The sequence below is a fragment of the Falco punctatus genome (assembly GCF_963210335.1).
Source record: "Falco punctatus genome assembly, chromosome: Z".
Classification (NCBI taxonomy): domain Eukaryota; kingdom Metazoa; phylum Chordata; class Aves; order Falconiformes; family Falconidae; genus Falco; species Falco punctatus.
Window position 1 is genome coordinate 45476889 of NC_137586.1, and position 23970 is coordinate 45500858.

The following is a 23970-nucleotide window of genomic DNA, read 5'->3' on the forward strand; positions in this document are numbered from 1 at the left end:
CAAAAACCAGTCAAGAGCATCTAATTATCTGATACTTACTGAATATTTTATTTAATTTAATCAGCTGATTGCAATATGGACTTCCTGACCTATATACTTAGTTACAGCAAGGACACTCTAAGCACATATGTGTATCAAGAAAAGATATACATATGAAGGCTTTGTTTTCTGTGATCTGGTGTTCATGCAGTGCAATGAATGGGTTTCTTGCCAGAAGATTTTGTCTTTCTAGTCTGTGTTCTGAAGAGAGGTCCTGGAAAATGGCACATGAAAATAAGCCATGTTTATGCTTTCCTTTCCTCAGTTATACATCCCTCCTACAAGCAGATTTTACCTTCAGCCTTCCATGCTTTCTGTGGCTAACAATACTATCTTTGCAGCTCATATGTGATAGGACTATCCTGCAATTGGATATAATGTACCTAATGAATCAAATTCTGTTCTTCCCTAGAATTAATGGTCCCATATCCAAACAAAAAGAGACTAAATTTCAGAGACAGACAGTATGTTCAGTTCTTATTCTGAAAGACACTGAAGTTTGTGGAAACAGTATGACATTTTAAAAGTACAAGTTGCCCCTGAAGAAGCAGGCAGGAACAAGAATTATCAGAATAATACACTGACATGAACATTATGACGCTGCCAAAGGCAGGAGTTTTATCTAGAGAAAGGAAAAAGGGAAAACAGACTTGAATTATGCAATTATTAATATATTTTTTTCTACTTGGTTGTTGGTTTTAAATATGGTTACTATAAAAAAAAACACACATCCTTTTATTTCTATATCACACTGGAAGGAAAGATTGAAGGAATATTCATGTCTGAGCAATCTCTACATTGTCCATTGCACATACCTTCTGTGCAGATAAAGTTTTTGGTTTTAGCTCCCACTTTTCCTTTCCACCTATTTTCATGGTTTGTTTATCATCTAATATCTTTCACAAGATTAATGTGGCATGGGTCCATTGGAGGATTGCTTTCAAGCCTTTTCTCCTTATTTTCCTGTAGTTGGATGCTCTCCGTGTTCACTCACTGAGGACAGGAAGGCTTTCTTCTTGATCATAGGCTTGTGCTTCAGTACTCCACCTTCCAAGTGGTAGTTGTTTATTAAGGAAAAGGACCAGACATTTCAAACCAAAATTGAGAACTTGCTTGACAAGAAGCAGAAAAGAGACATAAGATCGGATAGTGCACTCTAGCTAAATGAGGTGTTGCCGTTTCCTCTCACTCGACACCTAGGTTGCCCTCCCAGATGTTGGTGTTAAGTATCAAGCAAGTGCAGACTGATTTCTTTTGGCTGCAGAGTTGGATTCTTCTGGAGGCTATGTGGCACACAATATGAAAGACGAGTGATTTGACGCAGAAATATTCTGTATGGTTTAAGTTTCTAATCTGAAAGCAAATCTTTATCTGTAATATTTGAACATACCTCTTTATAAACTTGTATAACTAGGGGATTGTAACTGCGTGTAAAGTTTGGGTCCAGGGCCTGATAAGGTTTCTAATTAAATGCACCTAACTGAAATCAGTATGAGTTGGCCCTATGACTTCCAATAAACTTCAGTTAAGAATCCTCCTTAGCTACTAAGGAAGCCATGAAGAACCGGAACAATGCTGACACCAAATGTTATCAATTGTCGGATCTTCTCAGGCTGCTTTTAATTTTATATTTTAATAGCACAGAGCAGCTCCAGGCTTGCTATATGATGGCCTGTATGCATAGAGATAAGGTGTTAGAGAAAAATAGTTTAGGGAATAAAATACAAGCTGAGATACAAAAGACTACAGCAGTTAGAAATGCAAAAGGTAACAGTCTGTGGTTAAGTTGGATAAATGGCAATAGCATACTAGTTCTATCTAGTTAAAGAGCAAACAAACTCTTCAGTAGATTGCAGGTGCCAAGGATGTGCTAAGTTTTAGAGAGGCCAGCAAGGGAGGAAATAATTAATCCTTGGGGCTAAATCTGGCACAGCAGGTCCTTCTCCCTCTTCTGACAGCTACTTTAGTTTTGAGGCAGTCCACTATTTCACTGCACTCCACCTTCCAGCTAGTTTATACACAGTATATAAAAAGTAGTACCCATAAAATACTTACACAGCAGTTTCAGGATCCTGATGAAGGCTACAACCCTGTAGCAGTTTCAGGATCCTGATGAAGTCTACAGCCCTCTTCCCCCACCAAGACAAGAAAAAGACTACAAAGTATACAGCAGCAGCCTGCAACCTGCTTCTCCTGTCTCAGCTCTTCTATTACCCAGTTTAGTATAGCCTTTTGTATAGCCTGCCTTTACTGTTGTAGGAGCTTACGACCTTCAATGTGTTTCCTACAGGTATTCAGAAATAAACTGTCCACTACATAGTCCAGTGTCAACACAGGGCTTACAGTCTTACCACAAAGTCTGATTCACTAGCCCTCACCAGGTTAAGGTTTGTGGCCTTCCTATGAATATGAAAGGTACAACTCTGAAATTATAAGTAACAGTGCCTTGGGCAGCAAGGAGGAAAGGCAGAGTATGTCCTTCATCATATTCAGGCATTACTGTAACACAGAAGAAAGTATTCCTTAAACAAAATCCAAGGAATTCTAAAGCCAACATCACAATGGCATCATAAATGTTTTTCTCTAGGCAGCTCCCAGTTTAGCTAGGAGATAGCATCAATTTTTATTTTTTAAGAGTGCCCTCAGTTCTACATTAGGACCATGTCCCTGGAGGATAAAAATTTGGTGTCATTTACATAGAAAAGGGCCTGTTGTCAACACAAGCTGTTTTTCAACAAGAAAGATACATAAATTTTTTACCATCAAATTATCTTTGGTTTATACTCTTGACAATATCTGTCAGAGAAGGCTCACTGATGCTGACAAGTGCAAACTTTAGTGTATGGTCAAAAGGAAGAACTGTCTTAACTCATAATATATGGGATGGAATACATGAAACAGCTTTGGTCTTCTCAAGACTTGAAATTTTACGAAGTTATCATTACACAAAGTTATAATTATATACTGAATCTCTAATCAAGGACCACTTGGGACTCAGCCATTCAGATCTTTTGTGATTCACATCTTGAAGAGTTTGTTTTCCACAGAAAATAATTCCTGATCTTCAATATTTCTGAGCATTATTCTGTTTAGCTCCATGAGCACAAGACCCATACACCCAACTGGTTCATATGTGGTCCACTGAGATGTATTTTTGTTACTTTTAGTCACATGAGGCACTTTGGAGGCCTACTTCACCACACAAGGAGCATTTCCATTGTTTGGAGAGTGCCAGATAAATAGATGTTGGCCACAGATAGATCATCTTCTGCAGTAAGACAGAAGCACTTACAATAAAACACAATGCAGGGACTGTGGCCTAACATTGCTACCACTATGGATCACAAATTCCACTAGAAGTTATTCTCTCTGTGTAGAGGGCTTGTGTGGCAAGGTTTTGGTAACAGGGGGCCTACAGGGGTGGCTTCTGTGAGAAGCTGCTAAAACGTTTCCCCGTGTCCAATGGAACCAATACAAACTGGCTCCAAGATGGACCCACTGCTGGCCAAGGCAATCAGTGACAGTGGTAGTGCCTCTGGGCAGGAAAAAAGAAACCCCGCATAACGAAATTGCAGCAAAAGAAAGGAGTGAGAATATGAGAGGAATAACTCTGCAGACACAGACACAGTGAAGAAGGAGGGGAGAAGGTGCTCCAGGCATTGGAGCACAGACTCCCCTACAGACCATGGTGAGGCAGGCTGTCCTCCTGTAGCCCATGGAAGTCCACAGTGAAGCAGACACCCACCTGCATCCTATGGAGAATCCCACTCCGGTGCAGGTAGATGCCCAAAGCAGGCTGTGACACTGTGGGAAGCCCATGCTGAAGCAGGAGTCCATGCTGAAACAGGTTTGCTGGCAGGACTTGTAACCCTGTCAGAGACCCACACTGGAGCAGTCTGTTCCTTAAGGACTCCACCCCATGGAAGGACCCATGCTGGAGCAGTTTGTGAGGAACAGTAGCCTGTGGGAAGGACTCACACTGGAGAAGTTCACAGAGAACTGCCTCCTATGGGAGGGACCCCACTGGAGCAGGGGAAGAGGGTGAGGAGAAAGGAGTGGCAGAGACAATGTGTGATGAACTAATCACAACCTCCATTCTCCTGCGCCGCTCAGCAGGAGGAGGATTCAGGAGTGAAGCTGGGCCCAGGAAGAAGGGAGGGGTGGGGGAAAGGTGTTTTTAAGTTTTGGGTTTAGTTCTCATTATCTTACTCTGATTTAAATGATAATAATTTGATAATAAATCAGCTTAATTACCCCAAGCTGAGCCTGTTTGTCTGTGATGGTAATTGCTGAGTGATCTCCCTGTCCGTAACTCAACCCATGAGCTTTTTGTTATATTTTCTCTCTCTGTCCAGCTGAGAAGGAGAATGATAGAGCAGCTTTGGTGGGCACCTGACATTCACAAGGTGAAACCATCACACCCTGCTACTCTGGAGGCCCCATGCTATATTCTTGACCAGAAAGAATCTCTCCTCCATTCCTGAATCTCTCCTCAACCCTTATATTTTAGGCAAAATCAGTAGTCCCCCAAAATGGATTCCTAGGGCCTCTCACAGAGGATTTTTTGCTTGTGTTTTGCATGTAATGAACAAAACATAATCTAATGAAAGCCAACACTAAGTAAGAGGAACACACCTTCATATGCAAACAGCTTTGACAAGTGGCACTGTGTTTGGATGCACTGCTTTGTTTCAGGGCTCCTGAGGAGCACCTCATCCCTGCCTAATCTTGAGAACCCACTTGCGCAAGTCTTGTAGGTCTGGCTGATGTAGGGCTGTATGTGACTAAGAAGTCCCTGTGCATCAGCAAGGGGTCTGCAGCTATAGCACTGTGACAAACAAACATGAGATGGATGGTAACAATAATTTTAGAACACATCCCCACCCCCTTATTCTCTTTTTTTCAGGTCAGTGAGAATGGCTAATTACAATGCAGTGCTAAAATTCCAGAAGCTGTGTTCCACGTCATATGTGATTCGTAGTGCCCTTTGGGGACAGAAAATGTCTTCCAGCTCCAATCCATTTCTTGCAAGGAAAATAAAAGGAAGCCCCGACAGGCTACAGGGAGTATGTCCAGACCGCATCCTCTTAGGGCTACAGCTGCATGTATAATGGATAACAATGCAGGGAGCCAAAAATGTATTTTGAAGGGTAGAAGACCACTACGAAAAAAGCAAAGTCTGTCAGTGTCATGCTTCAAGATTAGAATCTCAACTCATAATGGTGTTCAGTATTACTCTCAGGTTAGATGTTTGGGAATATGACTGCAGAATTTTTCAGCTACCAGTTGTCAATTCAAAAATCCCTGAACTACAGATATTTCATAGAAGAAGAATTACTGGGTTTTTCCAGTTTTGAGGGAAGAATTATCCACCCACACAATATATAAATGCAGCTCATTCAGTTAACCTAATTAAATAACTTAAATCTTCCAGCCACACACACACACACGAGTAAGATTTGTCAGGAACGTACTGTCTACAACTCCAGCCACTTCATAGGGGGCCTCTGTCCATGGTGCCACACCAGGCACTTGCTGTCTGCTAGGTAAGTGGCACAACAGAAGATCAGAAAGTATGAATACTTAGGGATAAATAACTGAGGACTCTGAAAGACACAATTTAAGATGTCTCTTTAACCTTCTGGAGGACCCTAAGAAAAATCAGACTGCAGCCATTTGTCCTTTTACTAAAACAAAGGTATTGGAATACTATTCTTGTAATTCCGCATGTGGAGAAAAGGCTTTGGTCCCCAAAGCCTGCCATATAGACAGACAACAGAAAAGACAAAATAGCAGAAGACATGCAACAAGAGCAGAATAATACAGCAATGACACTGAGTATCTGCCTTTGTCTGTTTTCTTCAAATATATTCTTCATTTTGTCTTCTCCTTCTGTATTAACTGCCATATTGAAGAAATGATTGGAGGAAGCAATCAACTAAACACACTAGCATTAAATGGGAAGAAAACAAAGCTCAGCAACCACAGAAGCCATTTTTTTGCATAAAACTCAACCTAGCAGAAGCTGTACCTTTTGTACTAAATTTTTCTGAAAAATACTTACTCCAGTAAAAGACAAGTAAATTAGAAATGCAACATAAGGCATCTAAACAAGAAGCTCACTTGTGGACATGCCATCCTTTTATCTGCTGTGAAAGAAAACAGGCCCCTGCAAACTGCACTGTAGCTCCATCTGTAGGAAGATTGGACATAAAATAATTTTGTGAGTCAGCAAATATGCATATAGATTTTGTATCTCAGCTTTGGGATTTATTGTACCTGTTTTTGAAAGCCTGCAGTCTACAAATTAGGTCTCTAATTCTAGCTCCACTCTTGTCCTAGGAATCCTTCCTGAAGTGAGAAGGGAAAAAGGTGAAAGAGAAGGTGAGGAAAAAAAACCATAGAAAAGTGAGATCATAATGCACATCTTCACCCCAGTTACCTGAGCTGTTTTATATTACTCAAAAGTTAGAAAAAGCTTTTCTATAAAATACCAGATTGAAATGTGAGTGGAACACTTCACAAAGTTTAGTTCCTGTGTCTTTAGCATTTTTCTTTGAAGGTAGTAAATACAATGCCCACTTACAAGGGCAGGAAGGAGGATCCAGGGAACTACAGACCTGTCAGTCTGACCTCAGTGCCTGGGAAAGGTTATGCAGCAGACCATCTTGAGTGCCATCACACAGTACATACAGGAGAACCAAGTGATCAGCCCCAGCCAGCATGTGTTTATGAAAGGCAAGTCCTGCTTCACTAACCTGATCTCCTTCTATGACAAGGTGACCCACATAGTGGATGAGGGAAAGGCTATGGTCTACCTAGACTTTAGTAAATCCTTTGACACTGTTTCCTACAGCATTCTCCTGGAGAAACTGAATGCTCATGGCTTGGATGGGTCTGCTCTATGCTGGGTAAAAAACTGGCTGTACAGCTGGGCCCAAAGGGTGGTAGTGAATGGAGCTACATCCAGCTGTCCTCTTGTCACAGGTGATGTTCTCCAGGGCTCAGTATTGGGGCCAGTTCCATTTAGTATGTTTATTGATGATCTGGATGTGGGAATTGAGTGCACACCCAGCAAGTCTGCAGATGACACCAAGCTGGGCAGCAATATTGATCTGCCTGAGGGCAGGAGGCTCTGCAGAGGGATGTGGACAGGCTGGATCAATGGGCCAAGGCCAGTTGTATGAGGTTCAACAGGGCTCAGTGCCGGGTCCTGCCCTTGTGTCACAGCAGCCCCACACAGCGCTACAGGCTGGGGCAGAGCGGCTGGAAAGGGCCTGGTGGGAAAGGGCCTGGGGGTGCTGGTCCACAGCCGGCTGGGCGTGAGCCAGCAGTGTGCCCAGGTGGCCGAGGCGGCCAGCAGCACCCTGGCTGGTACCAGACACGGTGTGGCCAGCAGGACCAGGGCAGCAATGGTCCCCCTGTACTGGGCACTGGTGAGGCCGCACCTCGAACGCTGTGTTCAGGTTTGGGCCCCTCGCTGCAAGAGGGACGCTGAGGTGCTGCAGCGTGGCCAGAGCGGGCAGCGAGGCTGGTGCAGGGTCTGGGGCACAAGGCTGGTGGGGAGCGGCTGAGGGAACTGGGGTGGTTTAGCCTGGAGAAAAGAAGGCTCAGGGGGGATATTATCACTCCGTACAACTACCTGAAAGGAGGCTGTAGCGAGGTGGGGGTCGGTCTCTTCTCCTAGATAACAACTGATATGATGAGAGGAAATGGCCTCAAGTTGCACCAGGGGAGGTTAGGATTGGATATTAGGAGAAAATTCTTCATGGAAAGGGTTGTCAAACACTGGGACAGGCTGCCCAGGGAAGTGGCTGAGTGACCATCCCTGGAGGTATTTTTGGAGATGTGGCACTTAGGGGCACGGTTGAGTGGTGGACTCAGCAGTGATAGATTAATGGTTGGACCTGATGATCTTAAAGCTCTTTTCCAACCTAAATGATTCTATGATTCTATGATTATTTGTCAACTCCAACGTTAAGGCAATGTTTTAAAGCGGCAGCCAGTTATGATTGTTCAATTCAAATAAACGTTTGGTTTTTTTCTCAGAGAAAAATAGGAGTTCTATAGGAACCAGCCACATTAACAAGTCTTTTCTCCTTGTCTAAATGCATGGGCCTTCACTCACTCTATGAGGCCACAGCTATGATGCAACTGAAAGTAAATACACAGCAGTATCAATAAACTAGGTAGGTATTGGCATACTCATCTGAGAATTTCACCTATGACTGAATACTGAATAATCTAAGCTACCATTAAACTGGCTTGCTTGGGTGAAGTTATTATTATCATTTCTACAAAACAGAGCACAACACAGGCCGCAAAGTCTACTGGAAAAAAATATAAAGCCCACCCTTGCCGACCTCTTTTCTGATGTGTCTGAACTGCTACTTGATATCCAGACTAGCTAATTTAAAGCTAGGTCATCGCAGGCAAGCTGAAGAACACATTTCCTGGTACAATTACTAGACTACAGATACACCTGGGGACTTTTCTAATTTAAATAACACCCATACTGGCAAAAGAGCTTTTTATTTTTGGGAATAGCTTATCCTATTTACCTAAACAAAGTAATTCGGTAATTTCTTAGTCACAATATATTGTTAGAGTTCATACTATTCATATTGCAATACTGGGAGAGGTTTTCAATATACGTGGAGATTATATGGTTTTGCCAAATGAAACTGCCTTTTTCAAATGACACTTGCAAAGTTTGGTTGTGTATTTTCATCTAAAATAGTATGTAAATCAAGTAAAACAATAATCCATTTTCTTATCTTAGAGGCACAATCATTCCACAAGAGAATGCAAAGTCAAGCACTGAGCAATATAATCTTAAGGTCATCTTAAGGAAATGGTCACACCCTCTACAGTTGATATAGAAAATTACTTCTGTGTCTATATAAGATTATTTTCTTGGCAGGAACAATGCTGTTTCACTGCAGATTTGTGTATTTTGTATTCCTGCAGCTAAGCTTGCAGCTGAGTTTAGGGTACTTTGATTTCTGCATGAAACTCAATTTTTTAGTAGAAAACACCATACAATCAGTAAAAGTTGATCTTAGAATGTGAATTTATTAGTGCAAACCTGGAGTTTAGAAATGAGAAGCTAGAGATTCAAGCAACACTTTATTCCTGGCTACTGTAAGAATTCTTTGTTTTCTGGGGCAACTCTGTCACTCAGCCTCCTCATATTTGATTGCTTAGCTGTGAAACACTTTGTTGCTGTCAGTATTTGCTGCTATATGTTACTGATTAGGTATCAGAGATGCTGTGATGGAAGGTACTGTTACTATTAAGTAAAATATTTGAAGAAAATTTACTGGCAGCTTAATGCAGTTTGTGGTATATTTGCTTTCCAGATACAGATTTATCCTGTCACTTATTTTGCACTAGTATGTTCCAGACTTGGTTAATACAGCAAAGTGGAGAACTAGGTAATCACATAGTTGTTTCTATAATATACTGCAGTTTGGCATTTGTAAGCTACAAAGTCTGACAACAATTTGAAAATTCCTCTAGCATTTTCCCCAGTGGCTAGGTTTGTTTCTGGTGAGCAACTCAAAGGTACGAGATCTGTTTGCTTTCTTACTGCAATATGATAGCACATTAGCATCAGTCCTGATCCCTGAGAATATTGTAATTAAGATTTACCCTGCAGGAAATCCTGTCTAGTGAGTAAGATGAAAGTACCTCATTTCTCAGGAATAATAATTCCTCAACATTTATGAAGTGGGAACAGAGTGCCAAATATGATGTATGAAACAAATTGTACACTAGAAGATTTTGACTGACTTTTCCAGATCATAACCTTTAAAGGACTTCTAATAGCAATGAATTCTGGTTGTTCCAGTGTGAGCTGCATGGAGTTTCACAGGATGAACTAATATACAGCTATGTGCACTCTGCATTACAGACCTGTTCTTGGATATTGCTCCGTATGTATTGTAATCTTCCCCATGACTTCACAAAGCACAGATGATTATATAATCTACTAGTCTTCTCTAGTAATCCCCAGATCTTTGGACCAATTTCAACTAAAGGGAGACACAATCACCATATCTCTGACAAAGCTAGTCAGAAGAGGTTTTGGGTGATCATATAACCAATCTCTTGCTGAAAGCAGGACTAATTTCAAGTTAGAAGCTTGAAGAATTTCAAGATAAAACCTGATTTCAAGCTAGAAGACTAATTTCAAGTTAGAAGCTCAGCATTTTGTCCATACAGATTTTATAAATCTCTAAAAACGGTTTATCCATCTCCTAAAAAATCTGTTATAATTACATTTCTAAAATTTAATAGAAATTGTCATGTGGGTAGAAAGGTCAATTCTAGTGGCATTGCCAAAGGCAAGGCAGATGGGAGGCAACAAATACACATTTTACTTGGCTTCTTCTAGTTAGCTACTCAGCTGATAGCTGAGATTATTACAGACTACTGAGGAACTGGCAAAAAAGAACCTGGTGAAAATACAAAGGATAACAAATAAGCTTTGTTAAGTCTCCTGTTTCCAGAATAGCTTGGAAGATGAATAAAGAAAAGAAGGTAGACAGAATTTTCATTTTTCAACTATTTTTTCACTTGTGAAATGCAGTTCCGTTTCATGGATGTTCATAACAAACATTAGAGATATAAAAAACATACATACATAACTGGCCCAGATTAAGAAATCTTACCTGAATTCAAATAAATGCAATCCACCTAGATGGATTTTAACTAGAATTCAGTTTATTTTTGAAGGCTGAATTCAGATGGGCAGATCTGGTTTTGTTATGTACTGTCTAATCCTGTAATACTTTCACAAGTTGATCGTTCTACTTGATGTAGCAGAGTTCACTTACAAACGTATTAGAGCAAAAAAGCATCAGGCACTATAGAATGGATGCCAGTGTCTCAAATTAGGCTGTAAAACTCACAATTCTGTGGATTCATATAGATGGGAGCTAGTAAAATATAGTCAGCACTGATGTACTTAGACCTCTACATCTAGCTAAACCTAGATTTATAAGCAAATGTCATGGAAAAAATGGCTGTTTGCTTTGTTTATGGTTTTCATCAGAAACAAAAACATTATAAATGTAATATATTTTTATCATATCTTAGAGACTGTAGACTTCTGGATGTCCCATTATAGTAAGAAAATATCTGAAATTTTTTTGAGTGGGTGGCTGGCATATCAGTTGTCTAGCAATTGAGGACAGAAGTCTTTCTAATGCAGTTTTACCTGGGTATTTTGCTGCACTCTATCATACACATCTCTCAATAAAAAGACCCTTAAATTATTTGGTATTATTTAGTACTTTACATCAGAGGCAATAACAAAGTTGAAGACTTCTCCAAAGCATAGAGCTTAGACAAAATTTGTTTTTCAGACTGATTTCATTGCTGTTTAAATTGGTATCTAGCCTCTAAGTATTAAAGAAAAATAGCTTAAAACGACAGAAATAAGTCTCAATATAGAGGTAAAGGTTTACATTCAAAGGACCCAAAGAAACTGGTTATACATAAGCATTGTAACTGTGGTTTCTGCATGGCAGCAGTGCATCCAGCAATATTTAGCAGTCCAGCACCATATATTCCTTAAAGGGAGAGTGACATCAAAACCACTAAGCATTTCAGGGATCCAGGAATACAGACTGATTTCTTCTTATTTGAGATGTGGAGGTTTGTTTAACTGACAAAATGGATTTTATTTCCCAGTCAGCTATATCTTTCTATGACCGATCATCATCCAGCCCTGAAATAAATGTTACCTGATTAAAGTAGTAAAGGTTAAAACATTTAAAACACATGCTGTAGATCTCAGAAATCAAGTCAAGATGTGTAAAGGTAAGAATTATTAGAGGATTTATGAAATCTGCCCTGAACAAATTAATTTATCAGTTTAGCCAAAGGCCTGTCAATGAATTCAAGAGCTTTTAAAAAAATGGAACATCTGTTGCATATTTAAAGGTTCTGTTTATATGTGAATGTAGTGTATTACTCTTTTCAAGGTGGGATACAGTTTACATAAATGTCTTTGGAAGTTAATTTGGAATTGCTCCTATGTCCTTGAGGATCAGGAATAATCCATGGAGGATTCCAGCAATCACTAGTCCTTGAACCTCTGGAGATTGAGAAGAATTAGATCTTGACTGAAGCTGAAAGATACATCCATGAATCTGGATTATGGCATTGTCAAAACAACCTATTACCTCACAAGATTTAATAGTAGCCTTCACTGATTGGAGTTTTTTTTAAGAAATCTAGATTATGCGGCTTTTTAGAAACAAGCTGGAATTCTCTCTGCATTCTGTGGTCTGTCTGAGATGACATAATAACCCAGGCTCTCATTTGTCCTAGCATTAAGTACTGACTAATCTCACTATGTTTTAGAAAATCATTTAAGCTAAACCTTAAGTCCACTAAAGCTAAAAGAATCTGTTTTACCCTCTCTGTTGTGAAAGGATGGTACTGGTAAGAAAATGTGCATTAAGCAAAAGTTTAAGCTCTTTTTTTTTCTTCTGATATCTGTACAAATATTTTGTTGTAAATGAACACCCCAGATTCTGTAGAAAACTGACTTGCTTGTGCTACTTTCTACTAGCTATATTAACTTCATATACGCACACAAGTATAAATGAATACAGCTACCTACTAATTTAGATTTTTCAATCTTCCTATATTTTGCCTAAAGTATTCCAAGAAAACATTACATGAATGCGGATGAATTCAAGCATTATGCATACCACACAGAAGACAGAACCTCAACAACTGGTCTTAGAAGATCTCTCATCTGCCTCATTTTCTATCATGGTTGCTGCCACTCCATTTACTTTTATGGCTCCAGTAGTTGTAGTAGTTAAATGATAAACATCAGTGAAGTCATAATAACAGCATATCTGTCTTAACACAGAATTATTCCCTCCTACCTACACATACAGAGCTGGGTTAATCTCTTCAAGATAAAAAAAAAAAAAGACATGCAATATGAGCAACTGGCTGTGATAAGAATACTCTTGTAAACATTTTTTTTTCTGCTATTTTTAACCTTTTAATTATCCCTATGACTGTATGTTTGGATTTTCAGTATGTCTGGTTTGGTGGTTTGGTTTGGTTTTGTTTTTGTGAAAGTCAGTGGACTACGCTTGACAATTGGCCTAGGGAGTCAGTCACTTGTGTCTTATACTTGCAACCAAAGACCCACACGGAGAGAATCAGCCCCTAGGACTGACCAGAAGAGACAGCTGAATTTGGAAAGGGGCTGGTAAATTCTGGACTGGGACTGCCAGTAATCTTGAATGTTGTCAGAAGACTGTGGTAGGCCTGTACAGAAAGCACAAGCAATTGAATGCTGTATATTTTTGTCTTTCTCTCTGGCTTTTTTTTTTTTTTTTCTTTTGACTTTATTCACTTACTGTACTTCAAGCATGAATCTTCTTAGGTTTCAGTGGGGAAAGTGAAGCAGTCAGCATGAAAGAACACCGTGCTGAAGAAAATTGGTCCATTCTCAGTGCTGCCCTGTGGCAGTGCAACTAATTTGATTACAAGTCTACTTAAAGTCAGCAAGCAATCATCCTCAGAAACAAAAGTATTTTTATTCTTCCAGACTCCAATAAATGCTCTTCTTTGGCCCTGGTCTCTTCCTTAAAAAGCACTAGCAAAAATAGAATTTTAAAACTATTTTAACAATAAGTATTACCAAAAAAAAAAAAAAAAAAAAAGAAACCTGTTCTGTTTAAATTAAGAAAAAACCATTAAGGTTGGGATCCTATACCAGAGTAAGACTGATTATTTGGGGGTTTTTTTGCTTTCAAGGATTTTTTAATAAGGAAGCCTACTACTTGTCTTTGAGCTGAATTAAAATAGTAAAAACAGGTTATGTTTTTAACAGTGATACCTTCTGTAAGTTATAGTCTTTATTTCTGTGGTTTATAAGTACCTTATTCTATATCCTACATCTTGAAAAAAACGTGGTCTCAACTTAGAATTTACTGGATAAGGTGAATCAGAAAAAAAAGAGAACAGTGCAGTTCAATGTAACTGAGAATTTGCTTACAGACGAAGAAGCTATGTATGTTTGATTTGGACAGTAAGACTTAGCTATTATGACGTATGAATCAGATTTGCTATTTTGAGGTTTTATTAGGTTCTAATTGTTGATACGTGCATTTGGACAGCCCTAATTACAAACTAGGACTGAGTTTCAATTTGTTTGCAGGCCAATGTCACAGCATATGCAGGTACATGTATGTGTACAAACCAATAGATCCTTTTGAATAAACCCAACAGAGATCTTACCCATTACAGTGATCAGATACTGGACAACAATTTTAAGTTACATTAATCCAATAAAAGGCATGCACAGCAATTTTCTTCTTAATATATAATGCACTTCTGATGATTCCTCTAAATTAAATTAACTGTTAATATAACCGGCTTAATAATTCCTTTGATGCTTTAGAAATCATATTGTGGTATTTCTCCTATTTTAATTTTATCTTGAATATTATTTAAAAGCAAAGACTTGAATAAGTCTGACAGTAGTTCTGGTATTATAATCTGTTGCCAGTGTCACAAAAAGTTTCAGATTTTTTTTTTTTTATGTTAACAGTGAACATTGGACAGGGGCTCAGAATTTGTCTAAATCAAAGATATACTTTGCAGTGTGGTTCCCATTGTGTTATGAAATGTCTCTGTGCTTGGGTTACTGGTTTAATACATTTGTCACATTGAGAGCTGATTCAGCAGAAATAATCTCTGACATACTGGTTCCAGACATTTGTGGTTTCTGGCATCAACAGCAGTCTGATCATCCTGGTAAAAGAGGTTAACTGACTTCAGAGTTAGGGAAACAACCCCCAGGAGCAAAAATACCCCTGCCTTCCATATAAACACACAGCATTCTTACATGCTTTAGGGAAACTGACTGGTGAATTGTTTGACAAGCCCCCAGTTCAGCTTGTGTAGCTTCAGTTCACATCTTTAACATATTTGTACACAGCTATAATATTCTCCTAAAAACTGCCACTTCATCAAACTACCCTGTTTTGCTAGATGTGTTGTATATACAGCACAAAGAAGAAATACAGGAAATTACTTGTATAATGTGCTGCATTCTACTCACAGCATTGGAATAGGATTTTTTTGCTTAAACAGGAGTCATATATTTTAATGGAGCTTCAGAGTTCCTTCTTAATGTGCTTTTTTTTGCGTATATGTGTGTATGCCTCTGCATGTTTCCTCAAAAGTATCGGCTCACACAATTAATGAGTTAAATTGCTTAAAATAGGTCAGAAAGGCAAAAAAAGTTTTATCTTTAAAAGGATAACTACATAGCATTTTTCTTTCTTTTTGGATCATCATAGCAGCCTAGCAGTTCACAGCTGGCATCAGACTTCCAAGATGACCCTACAGTTTCCTTTGATTAGAGATGCTTTGGCTAAGTTTGACTTGATGACTAAGTCAGATGGCTGTTTTCATGGGTTGTGTATTCCAGGTTTTGTGGGTTTAGTTGTGAAAGCTGCATGTTCCAGCCTCCCACACAAGACCACAGTTGCATCTCATCTGCTTAGGTTTTAAATGATGGCCTTTTTATCTCTTGAGGACTGCTTGCCATCTTTCCCCCCCCCCCAAAAAAAAAAAACAAACTAAAAACCTCCTTTCAATTTTAGTCTTTTTCATTCTCTGTGTGTGCACTACTTTTAAGTCTTTCCCTTCATGCTTTGCTGTCAATCAAAACTGAAATAAGTGAAATCAAAACTGAGGAAGCAAATACTTTTTATTTTTTTCCTCAAGGAAAAAAGGGATTACGAGAACTAAACTCAGCTGTAATCTCCATAAACCATTTCTATGACTACTGCTCCTAAGGGAAAGCTAGCTCTGTTCCATTTCTGAAATAATTTTTATTCATAAAGTGAAATGTGCAACACAAAATAAGGGATCCTCTGAAGAACAATTATGCTGATTTGGTCCACAAGCCTTTTGAATGTTCACATTCTTTCCTGAAACATTCAATACTGCTCTACACAACTACCTGCTACAAATCCAGTGGAGCTGACAAGTCTCATTATACAGTTCCCACTCCAAGCAATCATGAAATCTGAGTGTTGCTGACATGATCTATTTATATACAATATTTATTTAAGGACAAAACTTTGCATTTTTCTCAAGCCACCCTTTAAACAGACACTCGAAGGAAATGAATCAATACTTCATAACACTTGTGGAATCAGTCTCAGGTTTATTCAGGCTGAGTAACACATCATCTAGCAGACAACGTTTAAAGGACAATTTAGCAGCAGCTTATAAGAATTATTGCTACCCTGGCTTCTAAGAGTTACTAAGATTTAGGACTGGCCAGGATCTTTTTGAGAGAGAAGGGGTTAACAATACAAGGGGTACCTGATTTATTGAATTAAACTCTCAAGGTGTTATCTATTTTTTGTGTTGTGCACATGTTAATTGTTTTGCAGCATTTCCAGACTTCCTCAACTAGCATTTTCAGGCTTTTATTTTACAATTGAGGATACAAAAGAGAAGAATGACTTGAAGATCTTATGAGTCATTAAGAATAACTGGAGATGAAACTCGAAGTATGCATATAGCTAGGTAAGAATGGGTACCACGTCTCTTGGCACTGGGCTACAGTACAAATTGGATTCTGCCTAAGCATTCTGCCTGGTGTCTACAGCTCTTAAACTAATAGACAGCATAAGCAATTAGCCAGAACTCAGTTTATCCTACAGACTTCAAAGAGTCACAGAATGCTTGAGACTGGAAGGCTAAAGAACACCTAGTCCAACCTCCCATACTCAAAGTAGGGTCACCTAGAGCAGGTTGCTCAGGCCTACGTCCAGCTGAGTTTTGAGATAAGGATAGGGATTCCATAACCTCTCTGAGCAAACTGTGGCAGCGTTCAGCCACCCTCACAGCTGAAGAGCTTTTCCTTATCCCTAAATTGAATTTCCTGTTTCAATTTGCATGCAATGCCTCTTGCCTTGGGCACCATTGAGAAAAGTATTTCTCCATCCTCTTCATACCCTCCCATTAAGTATTTGTGCACACTGACAAGATACCCCCTGAGATTTCTCTTCTTGAGGCGACACAATCCCAGCTCTTAGCCTTGTCTGGTATGGTCAGATGCTCCAATCTCTTAATCTTCATGGCCTTGGACTTCCTCCAGTACGTTCATGTCTTTCTTGTTGTGGGGAGCCAAGAACTGGACACAGCACTTCAGATGTGGTCTCACCTGGGCTGAGCAGAGGGGAAGGATTTCCTCCCCTAATCTGCTGGTCAGTGCTCTTCTTAGCATAGCCCAAGATGCTGTTGGCCTTCTGTGCTGCAGGGGTGCACCGCTGGCTCATGGTCAACTTGCTGTCCACCAGGACCCACAAGTCTTTTTGTGCAAAGTTGCTTTCCAACTAGTTGATCTCCAGCCTATACTGCTGCCCAGTATTATTCCACTCCCAGTGCATTTCTAACGGCCTGTCGTAGTCCCTCTTGGATGGCAGCACATGCATCTGTTCTGTCAACCAGTCCTCCCAATTGTGTATCATCTGAAAACTTGTTGAGTATGCACTCTGTCCCATCACCCAAGTCATTAATGAAATGGCCAGTACAGACCACAGAGTATAACAGTAGTAATGGGAATGCAGCTGGACTTTGTGCTGCTAACAATCCTTTAAGCCCACCAGTTCACCCAGTTTTCAGTCCACCTCACTGCCCATTTATTTAGTCCATACTTCATAAGCCTGTATATAGAGGATGTTATCGCATAAAGTGGTAAAAGCCTTGCTAAAGTCAAGATAAACAACATACACTGCTTTCCCCTAGTCCACAAGCCAGTCATTTCATTGTAGAAGGCTAATGGATTGGTCAGGCATGAGTCTGAACTCTTGAAGGCCTGGGTTACAATTCTGCTTTTTGCCTTGTTCCCTTCTCTCAAGATCCTGCACTTCACCATCTCACAGTCACTACAAACCAGGCAGAGCTCCCTGTATCCCTGCTGCTCTCTCACATAAGGGCCAATTCTGCTCCCCACTGTCCCGGCCTGTCCTTAAACAGCCCGTACCTGCCCACAGCAGCACTCAGTCGTTTGAGCTATCCCTCCAAATCTCTTTGATCCCAAAGAGACTGTAAGCCCTGCAGCTGCACACAAGCGTTCTAATGCCTCTTCTTTGTTCCCTGTGGGTGTGCATCAGTGTACAGACACTTCAGGGACAGAGTCAGGCTCATTTCCATGAAGAACTGATACCTTGTTGAATACCATTAATGGGTAATGTGTAAAATACCACGGCAAATGAACTGCTGGAGAGACGAAAGGCCTTCCAAAACATTAATTCAGTGTGTATCACATTACAAAGTTCCTCTTTGTAGCACTTTTAATGCTGCCCTGGTTAATGAATACCAGTGAACTGAACCACCTCTTACTCATTCTAGTATGGAATTAACCGACTGACATATTTTCAAAAATTCTAGAAACCTGTGCCTTCTGTGGGTTTCAGTTAGACTTGCAAATGCTGAGCGCATGTGAGAATCACTAGCTTGCTTTGTTTCCAGACATACTGACGTGGAAGATGCTGTAAATGTAACTAAGCTGCTCTTTTTAGATGCACATCAGTTAACCTATCTCCTCTCTCTGTCAAAGAAGAGTGAACAGGAAGGCCACAATGTTACATGTGAAACACCTTCAGCAATACAGCACCTATTTAAAAAATGCTTATCCCCATTAGCCTGTTCATTTTGCTTGTTACCAGAGCCTAACACTTCTCTTACGAAATCTAAACCAAGTCAAATACGAGCAGAGTTCAAATTTTCATATAGAATTTTGATATATTACACTTTCCAGTAATGGCAAGAGCTTTTCAGAATTAAATCCTTTTCAAAATATTTCCCTGAAGAAATACAGCGTGAGACATTTTTGATATTCTAGCAAATAACTTGTGCTAGAAAAATTTCTGAAAGGACTTTTATGTTCCAATAACTTTTATAGATACACAACAGAGCTAAACAATTCTCTGGCCTCTGAAAATATTTTAATTACAGGCTTGGTCCTTTAAGGGTACTGCATTTAAGAAGTCCTAATCTAACTGGGCCAGATTGTTTTCTAGTTTGTTGTTGGTTTTTTTTCCCCTCCAAAGTGGAGTAAAGATACAGAAATTGCTTGTAATTTGTGAAAGGAATTTTAATGGCAAGAGGAAAACTACCCATTGAAATAAAGCTAACCAACTGTTCCTGGTAAGAGTGTGTTCCTTCCTCCCTTTGTTCTCCCTCTTGAAGGGAAGGGTTTCAAGACTGTACCTAACTGTAACGGAGACTCATCCTAGAGATTTCACTGAGATTTTCAGATGCAGTTCTGTTTCCAGCTAAGCCACTGAGGTCTTATAACTGACGTAAAAGAACAATGGGATCCTTGGAGTGTAGGCAGAATTTTACTACCTGTTTATTAGAAAAATTAAAGTGTTTAAGCAAGAGTTTAATCTGTTTCTTATTTTCTTCTATTGTGAAGTCATAACATTGTATTTGTGACTGTAAAACAACAGCTGCACTCTGCACAAGAGTCCTTATTAAGCACAAATATCTTGGTAGGAATGAAATGCAACACAGCATATGTTTTATTTTTTAACAACTTCCTCCAACATATATGGTGCCTGACATTCATGTAGTTTGTTGTTGCAGCAACCGTACTGGTGCTTTCATGCCTGCTATTTTCCCATTAGTCTAATGTAATTGGCTGATCAAACATCATCCATCTTTCATTAACTTCTGTTGGAACAAAATTCTGGCTAATAACAGGCAACTTAAAGAAGCAACTTAATGCTGCTCCAGGTTGCACAGCTCTTCATTACTCCTAGATCTGGCAGGTAGCTGCATGCAGAAAGAGCATGGAGACCCACATATTGCCTTGCCTTGCTCCTGAAAATACTGTAGGATTTTTCATTAGCTGGTCTGACTACTCATCTTCATTGTATGCAATTTTACTGCATATGACAAAAGGATGCTGGTTTTCTTTTCTCAAATGCTTAATCCCTCCCTAACATGTCGTTAAAATGATTCACGTTTCAAGATAATTAGAAACAATGACAGATTCATCCCAGACTGATGCCATCCACATTAAAAAAATTAATCAAAGTAGCTTTAAAAATAATTTTGCACAATATGTACACACATACACTTAACTTTTTTAAGTGAAGCTACTTATTATTGTGCTACTAAATTCATGTGAAAGCATTCTGTCAAAGTAATTGGATGGATCTGGGAAGTCATGCCCTTTGTGTAACACTCTGTTAAATTGCCACTGAGCTATGAGGCCAACTGGATAGATTCCTTGGTAAGGCTGAATTTTTTCAGCAAGACCAAGATGGTCATTACTGAGCATTTTCAAAGTGTTACTGCATCCCGGCAGGCTCTTCTGAAAACGGAAGGAGGTGGAACCGTTGTGGACACTAGGCTTCTCTCACTGCAGCCTTTCCAAGGGCTGGGTCTTGCTGCACGCTCCCACCACCCCACCATGGCCCACGGCCCCCCACCACGCTCTGCCAGCACACCCACGCCGCCTTCCCCCGCACCGGCTGCTCCTCCGCACCCGGCTGCCGCACCTCTGCCATTTCTTCGTAGAGAAGAACTACAGATTCCGACCCCCTCCCCTTTCCAGATTTTTCTACAAACAGGGGCTGCACTAGGAGGAAACTCAGTTATAGTGCAGGTAGTATGGGTCGAGACGCCCAGCCACTCCAGCCGCGGTTGTTACGAGCCGCTCAGGGGCCACACTCGGGGCAAGGCCGCATTCCCACCGCCGCGGGCCTGCACCACGCACCCCCACGCACCGCGCCCCACCGCCGCATGCGGCCCCGCAGCCGACGGCCGACCAGCTCAGGGCCCGGCGCTGGGCTCTCCCGGGGACTCGCCCCACCAGCGTCCACGGCCTCCAAGCCGCAACCCCGCCGCCGCCGGCCGCCTGAGAAGCTGTCACGGCTGCCGGGGCGCCAGACGAAGAACACCCGCCCCGCCCCCCCCATCCCTGGCACATACCCGCCGCGGGGCCCCGCTCCCGGCAAGCCCCGCGGTACGGCCCGCTCGCCTTCGTGTTGCCGCCGGCTCCTTTAAGAAGGAAGTCCCGCCGCGCCGCTCTGCTCGCGATACCTGCCCTCCCCCCCCCACGCCCGACCAGCTGTGGCCCAACCTGCCGCGGCGGGGCTGGGGTGACGAGCGGAGGGGCCGCTCGCCTCGTCCCCAGGCGCGGCTTCTGCGCGCACCCGCGGAAGGGTTGGAGCGGGAGCGGGAGTGGGAGTGGGCCGGGCCGGTGAGGTTGCCCGTCCGTTGCGGGGGCCGGTGGTGGGGCGCGGCGCTTTCTCTCCCTGCCGCGCTGCGAGGTGCCCGCCGGGTGACTGCTTGGCCCCCCCGGGTTACTTCAGCCCCTGCCCTCCAGTGACTCGCCCGGGGGCAGCGTGCGGCGTCCAGCGATGGGGCCTGCTGGCTAGTCCGGCCCGTGGCCCCCTCCCGTGGCGGCAGGCCCCTGGAGCGGCCGCCCAGCTGGCGGCTGGCCCCCACCTGTCCCCGGTGCCGCCGCCCCACGGGCTCTGCTGGTCTTTGCACAGAGTTAAAATGTGTGATGATGTCCCAGGTAAGGCTCTTCCGTGTGTCTTTCCAGAGCAATGTTCAGGCGCATATTCACGTTTGCTCAGGCGGAATGTGAGAGCAGGTGTGGAAGCTACAGGTGCTCGGTGACCCACGGCGGGCGCTCCCGCACCTTCGCCACGCGAAGCGCGCCCGTGGGGGTGGGTCTGGCCGGCCCAGGGGGGGTGTGGGGTGGGGTGGCGGGGCCGGGGAGCGGCTGGCCGGCCCCTTGCGGGCAGGCCCGTAGGGGCGGCTGGCCGGCGCACTGCGAGGCTTGGCCTGGCCTCGTAGCACAACTGAGGCGTTTGAACGCGAGGAGTGCAGTGGGGCGTGCTTTAGAAATAGGAAGAGCGAAAACTCCTTTTAAATCGCTTCATGTTTGTCAGAAGCGTACATTTGGAATTTATTAACTTGTGGCAAGTGGAAATGTGTGGTTGAGTGAACTCAAAACATTCTGCTTTGACGTCTTTTGGAAGAGAACGTTTTGGGTCTTCTTAGCCCTTTTTTGCTTACCGACTTTGTACTTAAGCTTTACAATTTAAGAAGGGCAATGCTTCAACTTTATAGTACCCTTGAATTTTGCTTTTACAGTCATTTATTGGAGTGTAAAAATTCTTTGCGCTCAACATTAAGTAGTCAAACCCCAGTAGTTAACAAACCATTCATGATAGTTTGTTGCTTTGGTTGTGTTTTTTATACAGCAGTAGTTGTCAAAAGGGGCTACAGTGTGACATTAGGTCATTAACAGCATGATTAAATACAGTTAACATGTATATAATGGCATGCTTTCTTCAACTGTGGTAAAAGGGGTAAGTACAGGCAGGCATCTTAAATACCAGCTTGCTTCACTGGCGGCAAATATACATGCTAGGAAGCCATATTGGATAATTTTCTAATTTTTAAAGATAGTATCCTACATAATTTATAGTTCTGGTTCAACAACCAAGAAGTTAGTGAATCGGGCTCCTTAAAGTAGCAATTCTTGCTTTGACTTGTGCAGTGTTATTTTCTAGGGATTTGTAGTAATGGTGTCCTTAATACCACTGCATTTCTCTTTGTTCCCTTTCTGTCATTCTGTTCCCCGTTTCTCACCAGGTTTGGAGTTTGGTAATGCTGAAACTGTTACTCCATGTGATTTTTTCCACTTTGCACGTGGAACTCTAATTCTGACAGGTCATATGCAACTTACTAAACTCAAGTAAATGCTTAGTTTAAAACAAAGGCATCGTCCTCTTAAAGCATTGTTTTAACTTGAGAGTCTTTAACCTAGTGTTGCGTGTCACTTCAGTTATTACTGTAAGAGGAAGTAATTACGGAAATGCTGTCTTATTTTAAGCTTTGTTTTGCATATTTAACTGTGCTGTATATAGCTGGTTTCATTTTTTCAGTCTTATTTGTGAGAAATCACTCAAAGACTTATGTGCTGCTGGGAGAAGTTCATGTGCACAATTTTTGGCATCGATTTGAGCATGTGTGAGAGATGGTACAAATACCTTAAAGATAGTTATGTATGGTTTGTTGAATATACCATCTGTATTTCACCCTTTGCCTCAGAAAGATACTTTTGAGCCTCAATTCTCTCAGAAGATGAGCAGGAATGGCCAAAGGTATGGAGCAGCTTATGTAAAGGTCACAGGGTGTGGGGCTGAACTTACCAAGTAAGGATGATGGGGGGTATTGTGAAAGATATCTGCAAAATTGTGAGTCTAGCAGAGAGGTGGTGGCTTATGATCTTGTTAGTAAAAGAATTAATCCACCATCATCTTTGGTTGTGGGAACCAAGTTCATAGCAGGCAAAACGTTGGTAGGTATTAGAGAGCAGACCTGCAAAATTGATAGGAGACACCAAATGGGAAGAAATCTGCATCTGTTGATGAAGGGAATGAAGATACTTGAAAGAGAGGAGTCCACTAGGGTTTGCTAAACGGACAAACCACACTTGGGCCAGAAATCTCTGTAGCTGAAAAATACTTTAAGGCTGAAAAATCTTAAAAGAGCAGTATTCTGTGTGCTTGTGCTATTTTTATTGTTCCTTCGTTATCATCTTATGGCCACTGTTGCTGTAGAATAGTGGGCTGCATGGATGTCTTTGTTTTCTTCTAGTGTATATAATTATTTTTTTAAAAAAATTATGTATAATTATCACTGATCTAACTAATATATTGTGAGAATAATCCTGTGAGCATATGCTTCCGGGAGCTCAGGAGTTGGCCAGCAGAACTGATATTTTCTGTGAGTTCTTTGCACTGAGATATAAAAATGGAGGAAGGTGGAGTTCCTTGCCTTTGGGGCTTCCTCTTTTTTTTTTTTTCTTTTCTTTCTTTTTTTCCTTAC

At 41.4% G+C, this 23970-nt stretch overlaps 2 protein-coding genes across 16 annotated transcripts in view; one reads left to right on the top strand and one right to left on the bottom strand.

The window, feature by feature from the left end:
• Positions 1–21134, bottom strand: part of LOC308057081 (uncharacterized protein) — a 46967-nt gene extending 25833 nt beyond the window's left edge. For 4 of the 8 annotated variants that reach the window (XR_013925109.1, XR_013925110.1, XR_013925111.1 and 1 more), the window contains exon 1: positions 1–21043. This exon is cut by the window's left edge. The gene's annotated coding sequence lies outside the window, so the exon portion shown is untranslated. The other 4 variants (XR_013925106.1, XR_013925107.1, XR_013925108.1 and 1 more) reach the window with 4 other exon arrangements.
• Positions 21135–21202: 68 nt separating this feature from the next.
• Positions 21203–23970, top strand: part of ERCC6L2 (ERCC excision repair 6 like 2) — a gene marked incomplete at its 3' end in the record, with an annotated part of 57973 nt that continues 55205 nt past the window's right edge. Inside the window, exons 1-2 of one of the 8 annotated variants that reach the window (XM_080373199.1) lie at positions 21210–21643; positions 23191–23243. In XM_080373199.1, the coding sequence (XP_080229325.1) occupies positions 23234–23243 (10 nt within the window). In that variant the 5' untranslated portion in view covers positions 21210–21643; positions 23191–23233. Of the gene's footprint in view, positions 21644–21853; positions 23244–23970 lie in introns of those variants that run through there. The other 7 variants (XM_080373203.1, XM_080373202.1, XR_013925103.1 and 4 more) reach the window with 7 other exon arrangements.